Raw genomic sequence first — 18,122 nt, 5'->3', positions numbered from 1 at the left:
GATAGAAGAAAGAACTTTCCTCAAGTAACATAAAAATTTTAGGATTATAAATTAACTTCACCCTTTCTGCTTAAAGAGAAGACATGCTTTTCAAGCATGAAAAAAACCATCCCATTCCCTTTCTTACGATGAGAGAATTAAAAGTCAGATTTGGCTGTAAAGCATCAGGTTTGCTGCCAACAAAAGAACCTTAGGAAACAGTGACACTTAGGAAAAATACTGCAACTAATATTGGCGAACCCAMCCTACAGCTCAAATTAACAAGCCAGGGCCCAAGTCAGACTGGCTATAAAATCATTTCAAACCAAGCAGTTCTTGACAAGTTTGTATTTCCAGATTTTCCTTGAAACACAGAAGACTAGAAAGGTACATGTCACTTATCAGGAATGCTGATAGGATGACATGCTTTCAGGAGCTGCAACTCAAAGAAAGATGGCACATTTTACAGGAATGACGACTGAAGGCCTGACCTTCTGTTTCTGGAACCAATGAGTAGGAAAGGGTCTCAAATCATGCGGATAGCAACAGTCAGCTGTCACATCCCTGCTGATCACAGACATGCTGCAAGGAGATTATCTCTGCCTATGGCTATACTGCAGTCTGAAATATGCATTTGTGTGAGCAGAATCAAACAAGCATACGAGTGCCATTTTTCACATTAAAAAAAAAAATGTTTTTCTTGACTACCATATCACAAAGTCAATGGAAAGCACACAGACATAACTTTGCTTTTTTTCCTCCCCTTGCAAAGAAATGGCCCAAACTCACTCATGCATTTGTTTCAACATCTGTCATTATTTTCACAGAGATGGATTAGTTGTCAGAAGATGGGATGTGTATCTGTTGTTTTTTTTCAGAAGATACAGCCTGGTTCTATCTTTTCGTTTTAATTTCTCCTTTTCTAAAGTGGTTCTGCTGATGCTTACATAACTCACTAAACAGTATGAGGCTGACTTAAATGGTTTCAGAGGGCTTTCATGTCTTGGCCTGAAAGGTGCCTATGCAGATATCATGCACCAGGAGCTCTARTATCAAATCCATCCTAGGCAGAGGCACACTGCACAGCTGACATGGTTGAAGCTTCTGCAGGGAAAATACTCTGGCAGATGTGAATGGAGGTCCATGAACTCACCCTACCTGAGGATCTAACTGCTGTCTCTGCATGGGGATGAAGCTGTGATTCACTCCTGTTATCTCTATTGGAACAGGTGGGAAAATYGATCAGCTGGCCTGTACCTTGCCCAAGGAGCTGAAAGGGAAGGACATGCGAATGGTGCCCATGGAGATGTTTAACTACTGCTCCCAGCTGGATGACGAGAACAGCTCTACCGTGCTGGACAATACTGGCCCACCTTGCACTAAAGGGAGCCCAACTCCTTCCAAATCTAAATCAAGCCCAGAAACAGAAGTGGAGCCCAGTGTGGGATGCCCTCAGAAACAGCGGTACAGGCCTGTGAGCGTGCGCCGGGCTATTGGCACTGTGATCATTGCAGGGGTCGTTTGTGGCATCGTTTGCATCATGATGGTGGTGGCAGCTGCCTATGGTTGCATCTATGCCTCCCTCATGGCCAAATACCACCGGGAGCTGAAGAAGAGGCAGCCACTCATGGGTGACACAGAAGGTGAACATGAAGAACAAAAACAAATCTCTTCTGTGGCGTGAAACTGTTCTAGGAAGGAAGGGACAGCAATGAAAAAAAGGTACCTGAGAGCAGTCAAGCATGGGGTCCTCCCAAAATACATCTTCCCAGACAGACTGTGCTATTGCTCCATTCACCCAAGTAGTACAACATGCTTCTGGGGGGTCAGGGCACCTGGCTCAATTTCTTCTCCTCTGCCCCAGGCCCATTTTGTGCTCTTTCACCCTTGGGCCCTCTCAGACAAATAAAGTAGAGTCAGACCTCGAGTGCTTGCTGTGCCTCATGCCCTTGCACAGAGTTACCCTCACATGCCGGCAGCAAATGCAGCTGGCACCTTCTGGGAACCTGTGTCATCCTCTCAGCTTCGGTCCTGAGTYGTCCTGTATCCTGTCAAGAGTTCTCTGCAAATAGAAAGCAGCTCTGTGAAACCTTCTGTGGGGAGCAGGACACTAGAAATGTCCATGCCTCACTGTTAGGTCACTGCTGTGGTGTGACAGTAAGTTGCTGTCTACCCTACAAGTCAGAGCTGCCAAGGTGACATCAGAAGGGAGGCAAGGTCCCTAGGGTAGGGCAACAGTCAGTGGGAGATTTCCCTTCTCCCTTTTCAAGGTGGAAAGATACCTGTATCACTCTAACACACTGCCAGGGAGCACCGTGTCCCTGTTTTTGCTCCTGGCCAAGTCCACATCGTTGAGCTGACACACACATTATCTGCTGTAGGTGCACAGGCACAGAGCCAAACTTGTACACACACACACCAACTCATTCTGATCCCAATGTGCACACACACAGAGCCAGTCCCAGTTCAGGCATCCAGGCACCACACCTGCACATGCAGAGCTATCACACATGCCCATGCTGACCTGCCCTCTGCGTGCAGCCATGGATACATTCAGCCACTTTACCTTACCCTCATCATAGCGGCGTGTATCACCTTCTGCTTCAGACAAAACACATGCACACACCACTGAGGAGTAACAAAATCATCTCAGCCACAGTGCAGAGCTAGTGGGAACTGGCAGGAGGGGATGGAGAGAGGCAAAATTATTGAGATTACAGCACTGGTCTGTGGAAATACGTACACAGCATGAAGGCAAAAAAGAAGGCGTGTTCTTGTCTATTTTATGTCTTCTCTGATTAATGGAGAAGGTAAAGACATGAAACCTCCATTTAGAAATGTTTGATTGGCAGAGCAGAAGTGGGTCATCAGGAAAGACTAGAGGAGGAGGTGGCTTAACAGTAGTGTAAGCCGTGCTGAGTAGTGTAAGCCATGCGGAAGGTGTCAGGGAAAGAAGTCACACAACCCAGGAGATGGCATGRCTGGCACAGGCACCAGCACGGTGCATGCAGCAGGGTGATGCAGCTGGGGTGACTGAAAAGAGTGGGCACAATTCTGGAGGGTCTTGGGTGAAGACTGGAACCTGGAGCACAGCATGGCACATGTGGGAGAGCCCAGGAAGGGTCTGGCAGCAGAGCCCACATGCACTCCCTTCACCATCACTGGGGTGTTCAATGCCACCCACAGTGCTCACACACAGAGCTGTGTACACTGCCACTGTCACGTACGGTGACTTCCCCAACCAGATTTTAAAGCCCTCAGACTGCAGTGCCTCCTATTAGTCTTAGCTCATTCTGACCTGACAGGGAAAAAAAAAAAAGTGAGAGGAAAAAAAAAAGAAAGGAATTCAACATAAGGACTCATTTTGTATCACTGGAAGTGGGATAAAATGCTGTCTCCAGGGGAGAGCGCACATTGCCATGGTAACCTGCTCTAACCCGTCACAGTGGGTATTCCTGGGCGAGGAAGATGACACCGGAGGTCAAGCATCCACAGTGCCTGTGGATGGTGCGATCCCTGCCATCAGGAAACAAGCTGGCAGCCAGCCCAGCTTTGCAGGGTGTTTCGCTAGCAACCTGTGTTCAGAGCCCTGCATGCTCTGCAGGTGGACCCTGCCAGGGCACATGACCTCTTCCACCTGCTCCATCTGAATCCCAACGCTGTTGAACATCTCACAGCCCTCCTGCTCGCTGCGACCGGATCCTGTGGAAGAAATGCACGCTGGCTCCTCACTCCTTCTGGTCCCAGACAGATGGTTGTACTGACCCACGGCACACAACATCTTTAATAAAGCCTGGAGTGGCAAAATCCCTCCTGGTCTACCCAGGGTCACCAGAATCAAGGTGACAGGATGCTCYGGACTGTTTCAGCGTGACTTCTCTTCAACACAGGGATGCATGGGAGAGGGRAGGATGCTCTTCAGGAAGCAGAAGATCAGGCTGCCAGGAAGGAAGAACTGGGAAAAGCAGCCAGTCCACCCACCAGTGTGCACACGTTCCCCCCGCTTCCAGCACACTGTGGGGAAGAGGAAGAGGAGGGGGGGCTGGTGAGATGTGAGGAGGAAGGACTCTTCCCCCATGTACTGTACAGCCAYTCCAACCATCCCATCTGCTCCAACTGTAGCCCGCTCTGAAGGGCAGAACTGGTGCACTGCAGACTCCGTATGCGTGTTACTGCTGCTCCACATTTCCAGCAAGCCAGGACTWGACTCTGCCTGCTGGATGCAAACCTCTCCCCAACCTCCCTCTCAGGGGAACTTCTCCCTTTACCATACTGGACTCCGCAATCATACTTGAAATGGGACTTGAGTCAGAGCGGTATATTTATAGATCTATATTTTACTTGCATCAAATAATGGTGACATATTGCACAAAACAAATGGGATCTATATATGTGTGTGTGTGTGTGTRTGTGTGTGTGTGTGATAAGAGAGAGACTGTTTTTAAGGGAATAGACTAGAGGTAAATGAATGGGAAGAAGGTAGGGGACAACGCAGGGGCTGAGGGTGTGAAATCCTCCTTTCCCTGCACCTTCCCTGTGACTTCCTCCTGCCCTGACCAATTTTTCTTTGTTGCTAATAATATTTTCTATATCCTGTSTTGTGGGGCTGGTGATGACCTTGCCCATCATTTCCTTTTTTTGTTTTAATTTATACAGCAGAAAGCCTGGATTTATCTCAACCCTAGACAAGGGACTGCTATGTTTAGAAAMCCATCCAGGAAAGGAGAAGACAGGAAAGGGGAGAACTGAGTGTTGCTGGGAAACACGAAAGCTGGCTGCTATGAGGAGTCCCACTGGAAAGCAAATGCTCTGTTTGTCAGGATGAGGACCTGTCCTCTCACACCMAGAGCAGAGTAGCAGGGTTCACTGGGAAGTGCCCTCCTCATGCCCCTGTTTGCAAACAGGCTTTTCTCTGTTCCCCAGCACACCTGGAAATGAGGCTGCCCTGGTGTGACTGAGCTGCTGCACAGCCAAGAGCACTGTAGGGAACACAGCATCCAGAGTGGGCCCAAACAAAGCTCTCCTATGGGATGATGTGGATCCCACGCCAGTGGGTTCCTCTGGTGTGTGGGGCCAGCGGTTCCTGTTGTCCCTGCAGGCATGGCTGGACATGGGGGAAATCCCCCTGGATGCACCCTTTGCTGCAGACAGGTGCAATGCTACGTGCTGGTGCCTGTCCTTAGGAAAGGGTCTTCTGTGGCTGGCAGGTCCAACACATGTCAGGGTAATGTAGGGCTGGCAGGGCCACCTCTTCTGCTCCCCCACTCCCCTTCCCCACACACCCACCTGTGGTACAGGCAGGCACATTCCTTGCAGGGAACAGATGGYACTTGTAATTTCTTTTTTGTTACCATTTAAGGCAGAGCGACTAGATTTTCTAAAATGATTGAATGGAGGTTTCTTTGGCATGAGACAGAAAATTTTTAAAGGTATATTATATTTCTGGCTTGTTGTTACAGAATAACAATAAAGAATGTATTTTCCTATGCTCCTTCTTGTTTAAATGAGATCTCTGATAGTAACACTCACACTTTTCCTATCCCCTGCAAAAGCAAACACCACAGGGGTATAGCCAGCCAAAGGAGGAAGTTCCTCAATTCCCACAGATGTATCCTTGTTTGAAGCTGGAGTGAACATGTGCACACACAGACTACACCAGTGTAAACCAGGGTGAGACTCTAGGACTAAACACACAGTTAGTCAAGGTGAGACCCTAGATCTAGAAACACAYACATAGTGCTCCCAGGACACAGCCAGACAAGGGTGATTGTGTAACAAGGATAAGATACTGTGGCAATCAGCTCATTACATAAAAGTAGAAAGGGCCAAATTAATCCCTAGTGTAAGAACGCAGGAGCCAATGGAGTTATATTCAGGTCAAATTTGCTTCCAAAAGCTTTTTTTTTTTTTTTTTTTTTTTTTTTTAAATTAGAACATAATGTAACAAATAGGGAGCTATGGGTTCCTGCATCTCCAGATTCCTGACCCTCTTGAGCAAGGTTATTTTGAAATGGATGGAAATTGCTATCTAATCCTATTGCACCCCCAAGTACACAAGCTGTCACCCCTAGAGCTAAAAGAGTCTCTCCACCAGCTGTTCCCTGGCTAGGTCTATCACACATAGCTAAGAAGTTTAAATTCCCCACTTTGCCACTTTCAGTGCTAGGCATACWCAATTCATCACATTCCCTTGCTGTAAGAATAAGCTCATCCTGACGCAAGTGGAACCACAAAAGAYGTTAAACCCCACCACAAGCAAGCCCTTGCACCACCCTACTCACACAGTTATACKCAGTCACCCTGTTATACCCAGTCTGATTTTCAGAGAGAAACTGAGAGCAGAACACAGCTACACTTAATCTGCTCACAGCCGAGGCATCTGTTCTGCTAAAGAGGTACGTGCTGCAGGAGAATCACCATTATTGTTTAATAGCATGGTGTCTATGACACATAGTTTAATCTAATTTTGCCAGGTAGGTAGAGGAGWGCACACAGATACTACTCAGCAGTTCATTTAATACTAGAAACACAGAGCAGGAAAAAAGCAAAGCCAGTACACTCATCTGATGACTCTGGGCTTTTTCAGTTCATGAACTGTCTGGGAGCAGGCTGCGATTTTTGACAATCTGACTCATTATCATTTGATTACTATTTGATATTGACAAATGACCTGCTTACAAACCTATTCAGGCACACATGTAACACCCTATATAACTACGTAATTCTGTATATATAACATGTAAAATATCTAAAATAGAATTCCTCCTCACTATCTCATCCATCAGCAGCCCACCGTGCTGGCTTGAAGAGCGTTTGCTAGCACTGACTGGAAGTACAGGTCAGAGGGTCAGCTTCTATCTCCAACCAGATAAATTCAAGTCCTAGCATGGGATTTCTGAGGACCAGAAAGTCTTCCCTCCAAAATACTGGGCAATACAACAAGCATTCACCAATGAATACAGTTACACAATGAAATGTGATCAATAAAGATTTTCTGTGTCATTTTGGGGTGCTCTCCACATCTCTTGCAGTCCTGGAAACCTGGGGACAAAGCAGCATCCTCACAGCTTTTCACCCTATAGAGAACAGGGCAAAAACAACCAGCAAAGGCCAGATGTGTCCTTCCCAAAGTTATGCTGTGCTGCAGCCAGGCAGAGGCCATGTGCAGGGCACCTGCAGTCAAGGAGAAAGCAAAGCATGWTGCTAATAATAACTCTGCCTTGTGTGGAGCTTCTGGGCCAGGACAACAATGTGCCACTCTTTGCTTGAGGCTCCAGACAGAGATTTGCCCCTTCACATTTGCTTTTTCTGAGTCCTAACTTGGGAATAAACTTGTTTGTTAGCACAGCTGCAGAAAATCAACTCAGAAAAAGCACTGCAGGAGGGAGGAATGCAGGTATTTCATTTGAGAGAATATGCACAGATGATACCCTGAGATATTCAACCAGCTCCACATAAAGCTCAAGGGAAATATGCAGAATAACAACAATGCTTTGCATTTCTATAGTGCTTGCCTTTGGCAGCTCTCTGGGAGCTTGCAAACATTAATGAATTCACAGAGGCAGAGATTCAGAGAATATAAAGGCCAGAAGGGACTTTAGATCATCCAGTCTGACCTTCTGCGTATCGCACGCTACTTGGAAATTGTGTGGAAARGAACCACAAACATTATTTGAGGGTGGCAGAAAATGCCTTCCTGTGAAAGGTTTAAAGAGCTCAATCTGTTTAGCTTAAGAAACAGAAATTAGAGAAGTTATCCTGCAGAAAGACCAACAGTGAGTATTTACATGCAGCTAAGTGAATCTTCCAGAAAGGCATCTACCTTTGACTTGAAAAACACTCAAGAAAGGAAAAAATACTGTTTCCCTTGCTATCTTATGACAATAACTATTCATGCTCRTTGTTAGCATTCATTCTCACTAACTCATTTGAATCTGTTTGGGTTTCCTGTCACAGTTCTTGTTATTCTCTTCCCTAGATGAAAATAATAAACCTGCAGTAACCAGCATCTCTCTTTGTGAAGGTATTTTATACTCTAAATCAAATAATCTCTCAGTCTTCTTTTAGGTACAATAAGCAGATTGTACCTAAATACCTACAATAAGCAGAAGTCTTTCACTGAAAGCATTTCCTCACCTCTGAACAACACTGTAGCCTATTGTCTGTCACCGTGTTTCCAGTTTTTTCTCCTCCTTTTAGAACTATTCTCCTCACCCATCACTATCTGGGCTCTGTATTCCAGACTGTACATGACTTTTCCCATGCAACAGTAAATGCCACTTTTCCCTACCCCTTATCACCAAAGATTGTCTCACCAGCACACTCACTAGGCTACATAAACATTATTCCTACTTTAAAGATGGAAGCATATGAAAATACTAGGACAAAACCACAATAAGTAATTTTGAGGGAGGCAGATTACGGGTAACTGGCTCTGATCCTGCTCATAACCACCTTTACAATAATATAAATTCASTGCATTTTAAACAAGAGCCTCCAGATTTATGCAATTCTTGGCAAGAGAAAATCTAGCCTTTTATTTAAAAGGATGATCCCCTTCTAGCATTTTCCACTTTTTCATCCACTCACAGCCTCACATAGTTGTTTTTCACATATCTCTCACTCGACATAATTGTCTTGGATTCCCCAGTTATTCCTGCTCTCTCTCCCCAGTTATTCCTTCTCTCTCCTCCTTATTTTCATCCTCTTGCRACTGATCATCCCCTTTTCAGTGAGTGCCTCTGACCAGCTGCTTCTCAGATTCTCTCTTCTCTGGTCTGCTCAGCTGTCACTTCTCAGCTGCCACAAAACACACCAGCCCCCACATCCCCATCTGCTTTTTAAGGGCTTGTTACCATAAGCAGGGGTTTCTCTACTCACTATTCTTTACTTTGCAAAATCCAAAGCAAACAAGAGAAACCACCACAACGCCAAAGGCTGAGAGGGGCTCAGGTCAGCCCTAACTTCTGGCCTCCCAGGTGCTGTGCTGGGRCTTTCAGCTGCATTAACAAGCGCATTTTTACTCAGTCATGACTAAAATCACAGAGTGTGTGAACTATAGGGTGAGAATGGCCAGCCTTGTACCCAATGGGAATGCTGCAGTGAATCGGAGGTTCCCTGAATGTTCACCTTGCTTGTTGCTGGTTTTGTACTGCGACATGGTGAAACCAGGGACTTCAGCCTTTCCGTGATCATGGAGAAGGGACTACAGGCTAACARAGTCCCAGCTCTTTCTATTCAAGGCACCACCACTTTCTTATACACTTTTCAAGCAGCAGCTTAAACCYGTTTGTCTTTATACCTCAGATTCCTGGTAAAGCTAACAGACAGAAACCCTCTTCTAGTTTTGCACCCTAAATATTTTTCTGGCCTATCTATACTRCACTATCTCCATTAAAGCACAATCATGTGCTTTAATTTAAATGTGTTCCCCGATATGCATTTATCACAGCAATCCTATCTGCTTTGGCCTTGGCTGCACGTGGTTAAAAAAGCCGGGCACTCCCAAGTTCTCTCACAAAGTCAGACTTCCCTTTCCTCTCATCATCTGTCCATCCCGTCTGCTCCTGTCACAGCCTGTATTCCTTTGACCAAAACTGTAACACAGACTACAGGAGAGGTCTCACAGGGCTTTGGGTAGGAGCATCAATGCATGTTCCCACTGGGAACACCTCCCTATGTACAAGAACAGCATTTGCTTTGTCCACAACTGCATCACACTGTGACTCACTATCATCCTACTGTCACCTAATACAGAAGATGCCAGCATTTTTTTCCTGATCTTTCTCAGGTTATATTTACCAGTAAGTCTGTCCAGCTGCCATTCAGCAAGATTCTCAGGACAGATTTTGGTAGATGACATTGTTTCCCTGAAATTTATGTGGCCATCAGRGAGCAATACAGCTTATACTGCAGATCCACACTGAGGATCTTCACTGAGGCTTAGCAAAACATGCTCAACAGCTCCCAGAAGACAAGGACTGCCTCTAGTCCTGCTTGCTGTGCTCTCTGCCAGATCTCTCAGAGTTGCCAGCTTACAGAAGATTTCTATTATTAGTTGTCAAGCACATGACCTTGTCTGTCGTACTACTGAAATTCATTCTGTTTCTGGTACTCCTGCCAAGGTTGAATAAGGCCTCCTCTACAATATCCTGGTCCTTCCCTGTACTAGCAATGCCTTCTAGTGTTGAATAATTAGGATCCTCCCTCACCCTCCACAGCTATCTGAGTCAGGGTCTCAGGTTAATATTAGCAAAGGCTAATCCCATGGGCAACCAGAGAGAGTCTAACAAGTAACCTTTTGTTAGACTTTGATAGGTGCTCTTGCTACTGCTGTCTTCCCAGATTGACTTTTCCTCCCTACCCCTTACAACTCCTCTGCCTCTCTTGATCTTCTCCAGTCTAACTAATTGTTTCTCATGTGACTCGTATCAAGTCCTCTACTGAAATACAGAAATGAGACCTTTGAAATTTCTTTTGCCTTCCAGGAAAACAATMATCTGAAAGAAAGCTGTTGGCTTGGCCTGGTGTTATCCAGCACTGATAAACTCATATTGCCTGATTCCCTTTTTTTTTTAACTGCTTGGTAATAATTTCCTTGAAGATCTCCTCTAAAGTGCTACAAACATTACAGAGGTCACACTTAAAAGTCCGAGACTGACAAACTTATTTCTCGCCTTCCTTTAATCCTAACTGCTGAATTTTCACTTTTGCAGACTGCATGGAGTCACCACTGTGGGCTGAGTTGAAAAAAGCCCTTTGCTATAAGCATGTGTTTCCACGTGCCCAGCTCTCCCAGGGCCAGAGAACACCCAGCCCCAGCACTGTGAGTTCACTAAACAGCTTGAGCTGCTTGCTCATGGTAGTCAGCTTGTTTCCTTTTCCCCTAGGATCATATTTCTGTCCTTATCAATAACTTGGGCACAGAGTCTTCTTTGGTTTTGGCTCAGACTATAGACTCCTTGATCTCAACTTCACTCTTATTGACCAGAAGTTGCCCTACTTCTTTTTCTTTCTTTTCTTCCCTGCTCCYAAATAACTGAAGATTATTATGCCATTTGTTTTAACCTCTTGTGCAAGGTCTAACCCAGCTTGGTATGTAAGCAATCTTCACTTCATCCCTGCAGTTCTGACCTCTAAGGAAGGGCAGGGCAGGGCAGCTTTCTTTGCTGTCTGTTCTTTATCCATTCCACATTGCCTCTGCAGAGCCATCTTAAGCAGCCTAAGCAGCTGCTTGTCGTGACAGACACATGGAGGGCAAGAGAAGCAGGATACTCACAGAAATGGGTGCTTCACACTGTCCCCAAAATCTCAACTGCTCTCTCCCCACACTCCAGACTTTGCACTGCTGCCTGCCAAAGCAAGGAGCCAGCAGCAGAATGCCCTCCACACACTCTGGGCAGCAGTGTAGAGCTGCCATGTAACCAGAATTATCTGTGATCCTATCAGTGGGATTTCTTATCCCAGTGAAAGAAAGGAGAAGAAAATGGTCTGGTGAGGGGAAAGGGATGGCAGAGYCTCATTACAAAGCCTTATGATGGGGAGGTTTGTGCCTTAGGTAATAGGTAGAGCAGRAGAAGAATTCAGGCTGAGTCTCGTGGTTAGAAGAATGAATCTTAGGAGGCAGCTGGAGCTGTACTCAGACCTAAGTTTCTGAAATTCTAACTTTGGAAAAAATGTCTCCTTCTRCCTTGGCTGAATTTAAGCTAACCCATCTTACAAGACATTTCCTATAACCTCCTCTGCTGTGACATTTACCACTTTCATCTTTACATCTACAGACTGCTCATGTGATCGTTTTCGCGTCTTCTCATGTGGCTTTGCTTTCCTGATGAACTGTAGGTCCTAATAGAGCTCAGAACATCAGTTATACCTGAGCTAAGGCTACAGACAACACCACGTTACTCCATGTACTCTGGATGCAAAGACATGGGGCACTGGGGGAATAGGTGTGAGCAGGGTAAGGCGCTAGCCTTACATTCGCACAGAGATTTAGGTGGTGTCAGGGGTGTTAGACACACTTGCTTGGCAGCCTGTGGATCTTTACACAGCTCCAAATGGAAGGTCCTGCACCATTCATGACCCTCACACTTTGTCTGCCCYCCTAAACACTCAGTGTTTATTGACAGCCCCTCACACTGAGTAAAACTCCATGGCCTCAGGAGTCAATCCTGTACATACCTGTGTGCATACCACAGACAGAAATATGAGCAAATTGCTCTGTGGTTGTGAGCGTACACATCCCCAGCAAGATGTGCACACAGGGATCTCAGGGATGGCACAACACACTGCAGAGGAGCTGTTTATGTATGCAGATACACACATGTATGCACAAATCACCGCACACATTGTGCATCTACACATCCAACACACTCCCACGAGCACCCCTGGCAGGGATACAGGGTCCTGCTGGTGCTAGGTAGGCAGGAGTTAATGGAAGAGAGGCTGGGAAAGAAATTAAAAAGCCAAAAAAAGTTGAAAGCCCAGCACATGATTCTTCTCCTATCACATCTGTGAATCCTGGAGCGCAAGAGTAATTGTCTGCAATGAGTCAGACCAAAAGGCACAAGGAAATGGTTGCTATGGCAACCCGTGCACTGCTCTAATTCGGCTCAGAATTAAAATTATATCAAATAATTTGCAAGCAAAGGGAACATGGCAAAGGCGCTGGGTGCCAATCTAAAAAATCCAGCTATATGCAAGTCTCTCTTGAGTCACTGTCAAGGGCTCTTTTCCCTTCAAGAGTGACAACCATGGCAATCAGAGGAGCTATAGAGGCAGCGGTGATGGATAACCCTAGGCGAGAAGATTTCTGCAACGCACAGGCAGGAACGGGGTCCTGGGCTGGAGCTGCAGCCTGGAACAGGCTCTGGGACTGAGGATGTCCTGGTGAGATGCCTTACCAGACCCCAAAAGGAAAAACTCATTGTTCACAAATTTTTATTGGGATCCCATTSAGAAAATTCCCTGAAAAGGCTGGTGAGGGTAGGCCTGGGTACAGGAACCTACGCACAGGATCTGTGCTGGGTGAAGCACTGCCCACACAGGGAGAGGAAGGCAGGGCTCAGTCTCTTAGTGCTTYCTCCCTGGTAATTGGTGCAGTGTACAAAGTCAGGCATTCAGGAGAGATTACAAAGAAATATTTACTCTACACATTGGCTATTGTCTTCGATTTTTCCCCAGACCAGGACTCATCCCAAGGCAATARACAAGGTCTGCACACACAGGGAGGCATGATCCGCCTGTTGAAGATCTTACAGCCTATGCAGACAGCACATACACCATGGATGAAAAGGAAATTGCTCAGGTCCAGCCTGGATGAGCAGAATGATATGAAAGACACTTCACATGACTATTTTTAGCATTCTTTTCAGGTCAAAATAGATTTATTTGTTCCTCTTGTCCCCAGTTACTGTCTGTGCATGGAGACATCTATGTGGAGTTCTGCAGGCAGATGTTGCTCTCTYTGCCTGTTCACTGACCCGGCTGGAGGATAATCAGCTCTGAAAAGGGAACCATGTGTCCCCAGCACTGATGCCAAACCTCGATGAGAGGTAAAGTTTGTAAGACCACAACCAGTGCAAAATGATGCAACTGCCTCACTTTTTGTCTGGTTCATAGAACAGTTTGTGTGTGCCCCAGAAGCACCCCCAAAAGCAGCTTGTGTGCTTCCAAGTCTCTCTCTCAAGGCTCAGCGTGCAAGCAGAACACAATGGGTGGCAGGCAGGCAGATAGGGGGATGAAGGGTGCAAGAGACGCTGGTTTTGGCACACCAGCAGCACCGTGTCATGTGGATACTGTGGCCTCGGAGTACTGGCTCAACCCTTAGGCCAGCCAAATGTGTACCCACTGATAACARCTTCCAGACAAATGTCCTGAGAGGTGGAGACAGCACAGCTGCTGTTAGCACTAAAATCAGCAGCATTTCTGCCTTATGAGTGCCCCTAACACTTTCTATGACTCAGTTCCAGGGCAYGGCCCCTTCAGATGTCTCTGATTTTGCTGGATCAAATGGATGTGTGAGAAGCTGCCTGGGCTTTGGGGATTGCCAGAAGGGGCTGGCATCAGGCAGAAACCAGACATAGCAGGTGATGGGCTGAAAATGAGTTGTCTTCCTTCTTTCTATCCATCCTACCACTGCATGCCGGGGGACCATGATTTCCACGAAGGCACCTGGTGATGCCTCAGGAACTCACAGAAGTGTCTGCACTGAGACAACTTCAGCACAATCTTCAGCATGAAAAGAGGGACAGCATTCCTTCAGAATACTGCAGCACACATTGAAGAGATCAGCTGCCCTCAGACTTTATATGGGTATCTTAAGGCTGCTCTCTGAACTAGCCCAGTGAAATAATTTTAATTCTCCAGTTTATATGCAGCTATTTCCATGGAAAAGGTGCTTATGCTATTACAGCTTATTTCCATGCATTTTAACAGCTTCTACTGATGCAACTGTCACTTTCCAGAGAGAAGGTTGAAATGTTTTATCCATCCAAGAAGCAAAACTGTAGGAATACAGAATTGTGTGCAGATTAACTTGAAAAGATGCCACAGCAACAGTGMTGCTGAAAAAAGCCACCTGCACCTCCTGTTCCTGCTTGCTGGTAGCAGACAGCAGGTAGCAAAAATTGGAGACYAAGGAAGAGGATGGAGAGACATCAAGAACTGCCTTTCAAATTAAGTGCTTCCATCAGACTGATAGAGGTTGGATTTTAACCAGAGGTAGAATGGCATAATTACTCCCCATTACCTACTTTTCAGACAGATTGATTTAAAATGTTTTTGAAAATAAAAAGTAATTTTTATTTTAAATCTCTTCCTGCTATGATTACGGAGCTCTTCTGAAAATACTGGTATTGATAACTCAGTGTCCCAAAACTCCCTCTTTAAAAAAAGACATTTCTCCTCTCTGTCCCTGGTTTGAGCTTGCCTAAGATTCTCCCCAAATACATCTGTATGAATTGCTGGAGTCATGAGATAACAATTTCACTGTGGTCCAATAACTGCTGGTAAGAACAGTAACTTCCAGTATCAACAGAGGAAAGAAGTGTTGGATAAAATAAACTCACATCTTCCCAAGTGCCCATTTGGGTTATTTTTATTGGGCACCATGGAGCCTGTGCATGCCCTATTGTCTGTTTCCCRTCCATGAGACATGACAACCCTGGCAAGAAACCTAACAGAAAGAAACCTCTACCTGCCCCTGTTGGGACTGGCAGCCAGCTGACAGCCACGTAAGTTGAAAAGCAAGAAGGTCAGGCAGTGAAAGAGACGTCATCCACAGCCCAAAGTGACAGCTGAACTCCTGYACAGATTCCAGTGGTTTCACTGGGGCTTTAAATCACTAAAAGCTTCTGTCAGCAATTCCATGTGATTTCTTCCTTGCAGCCCAAGGATCAGAAAGCCCCAGGCTACTGACTCACGGGAGGGAGCAGATGACAGTGCTATCTGGGGCAGGATATGGCTCGGGGAGAATGCCATCACCATTCCTTATTTTTCATTTCCATCGTAGTTAGTGTGCGTGAAAGGTACTGGACTGACATCCCTGGAGAATAGCTGCCTTCTAATTAATTATAATTAATCATTCAGGCATTACTTAATGTTTGCATAGTGCTTTGAAGTGCCAAAGCACAATAAAGCAGGTAGATAATGTTCATTCCAAAAAACAGATATAGTCAAGCCAGGTTTGCCTGTGTGGCTTCCCACCAAAGGGACCACACCAACACAGCTCACACAAGTGGACCCTGCCTTGGCTCCACCATGTCCTCCAAGGAATCTGTGTGCACCTTGAACCCCTTATGCAGCCCTCCCAGGCCAAAGGCTTGGCCCAGGGGAGAAGGAAAAGGATGGATGAAAAGGGGAGAGGGTTGGGCAGGGCAAAGGACACTGGTTTTCCCTCCTGAATTTGGCCACCTCTTCAGCTGGAGTGTGGAATAGCATTTCTAATGGAAAGAGGGGCAGCTTGGATTCTCCCTCAAATCCATAGTGGGATTTCCCACTGAGCTAAGACAGACTGAAATGGGAGGAAGGAGGCTCTTCCACTTCCCCCTCCATCCCTTCTCTCAGCCCTCCAGACTGTAACTCTCTAATCCCATCTGACTGTTCCCTCACTCCCTGACAGCAGCCAGGCTTATGTCATCTTCATGGACATTTGATTTTACCAGTTTGCCTTACYCTGCCCTGGCTGGGGACTGCCATTCATCTGCCAGAAGAAAAGGGGCCCAACACTCCYTGTCACTGACATTCTCCCCACGGGGGCACTGGGGGTGCTCCGTCCCCATGAGCATGGCTGTAAATCCTGGAGCTTAATTTTCCACTGCATGCACAGTGAGTATTTCAAAGTGCTTACAAATCCCCTCAAGCACCATCAAGTCAAACAAGTRACAGTAATGATCAGTGGCAGAATGGCAGGCCAGTTCATACCACTTGTACTTTTATAGGGGCACTTAAAAAATCCCTGTTGTTCCCCTTTTGCAGAACTACAACWGCATTTATTCAGAAACTACAAGTCTGTCCAGATATTCGGCTTTCTGGGAACTACCGAACTTCTGGTAATATCATAACTCTAAATTACCATGGTATCAATCCCACTGAGAGCTGATGCAATCAGAATAATAATAACAATCTGCATCCCATTCTGTTCTGATTGCCTCTTCTGTGACTCCAGACTCCCTCCCCTTCCTTCACCTCCCTCCTGTACCCAGGATGGTGTTGCAGCACTGCYCAGCACCATTTCTGCTGCAGCCTCTGCTGTGGGATGAAGTCCCCTAGAATCAGGATCTAGCCACTCACGATAATTATAAATACTGTGAGGGGATATGAAGTAAGATCTGCATCTACATCAAAGATCTACATGAAAGCTGGCATCCTCAAGAAAAAGATAGCATTTCAACTGGTAGTGTGACCATTAGCTATTGCCCTTTTTGTAATGACTGCTAGCATGAAAGATTCAGATGATGAATTTCATCACTACCAGAAACAAAGCAAGTGGTAATAACGCACCTTTCTGCACACTGAACCYCCCAAACATGGTGTAAACTGACACCCAAGCCAGCACATGGAACATATCCCAGCAAACCCCTGCATTCCTGAAATCAGTGAAGGCTACAGCTGGGGGCATGAAGAACTTTGGACCCTTTGGGAGACAGTACTTGTCCTGATGCTGTCATTTAGCCACCCCATACCATGGATCAGAGATGGGTTGTTTTCAGCAGAGCATAAGAAACCAGGAATGAAGAACACCTACCAGGAATGAAAGTAGCAGAAGATGCTTGTGGTCAGGTCACCTAATGTACCTACCAGCGACATGGACCATGGTACGTTTAAGAAACAAAAGCAACTGAAAATTTGTTTCTGCATCTCAACTTCTGTGGTTGCCAGTGGGAGAAATGGTCCTGCATCATTTCCACAAATGACAGATTTTTTCCTTATTTTTATTGTTTTCGTGTGATCTGATTCCCTATCCTCTGCTGTTTTCTCCACCCTYTGCAAAGGATCCTGCCCCTCCACAGCATGTCCTCACAGACAGTATTCAGCATAACTGAGTGGGTGGAAATCTCCACAGGGGTTGTGAAAAATGCTGCTGACAGAAGAGAAATGGCTCTGTCAGGAGCAGATCCTCCTGCCACTTGTTCTTGCTCCTGTGCTTCCACCAAGAAGTTTCCTTCCTTGTATTTACTGAGTGCCAGATTGTCCTGRTTTCAGCTAGGATAGAGTTAATGTCTTCTCRGTAGCTGTTAGAGTGCTGTCTTGTGAATTCATAATGAGAATGGTGTTCATAACATGCTGATGTTTTGGGTTTTTGCTAAGTTGTGTTTATCCTAAGTCAAAGGCTTTTTTCCTTGTCTCATGCTCTGCCAGTGAGGAGGTGAACAAAGGAAACTGGGAGGGAGCATAGCTGGGACAGGTGACCTGAACTGACCAAAGGGACATTGTACAGCACCGAACATCATGYCCAGTATAGAAACTGGGGGAAATTACCCAGAAGGAGGACAAGTCTGGGTTTGGGAAGAGGGGTCTTGCATGGGTCAGTGCGTGGTGAGCAATTGTATCGGGCATTGCTTGGTTTTTGCCTTTTTATTATCATAATCATCATCATCATTTACTATTATCGTTGTATTTGACTTTATTTTCACTCATTAAAC

At 45.9% G+C, this 18,122-nt stretch overlaps 2 protein-coding genes across 2 annotated transcripts in view; one reads left to right on the top strand and one right to left on the bottom strand.

Annotated features, from left to right (window-relative positions):
- Positions 1-5,849, top strand: part of LRTM2 (leucine rich repeats and transmembrane domains 2) — a 10,955-nt gene extending 5,106 nt beyond the window's left edge. Inside the window, exon 3 of the mRNA XM_057390051.1 lies at positions 1,209-5,849. Within this exon, the coding sequence (XP_057246034.1) occupies positions 1,209-1,663 (455 nt within the window). The 3' untranslated portion in view covers positions 1,664-5,849. The remainder of the gene's footprint in view (positions 1-1,208) is intronic.
- Positions 1-18,122, bottom strand: part of CACNA2D4 (calcium voltage-gated channel auxiliary subunit alpha2delta 4) — a 118,986-nt gene that overhangs the window by 42,949 nt on the left and 57,915 nt on the right. The window lies entirely within an intron of this gene.

The sequence above is a fragment of the Malurus melanocephalus genome, unplaced genomic scaffold (genome assembly GCF_030028575.1).
Source record: "Malurus melanocephalus ecotype Western Australia unplaced genomic scaffold, MMel_1.1 scaffold_22, whole genome shotgun sequence".
Taxonomy (NCBI): domain Eukaryota; kingdom Metazoa; phylum Chordata; class Aves; order Passeriformes; family Maluridae; genus Malurus; species Malurus melanocephalus.
The sequence above is the reverse complement of the archived record's forward strand: the minus strand, read 5'-3'. Positions and strand labels throughout refer to the sequence as shown.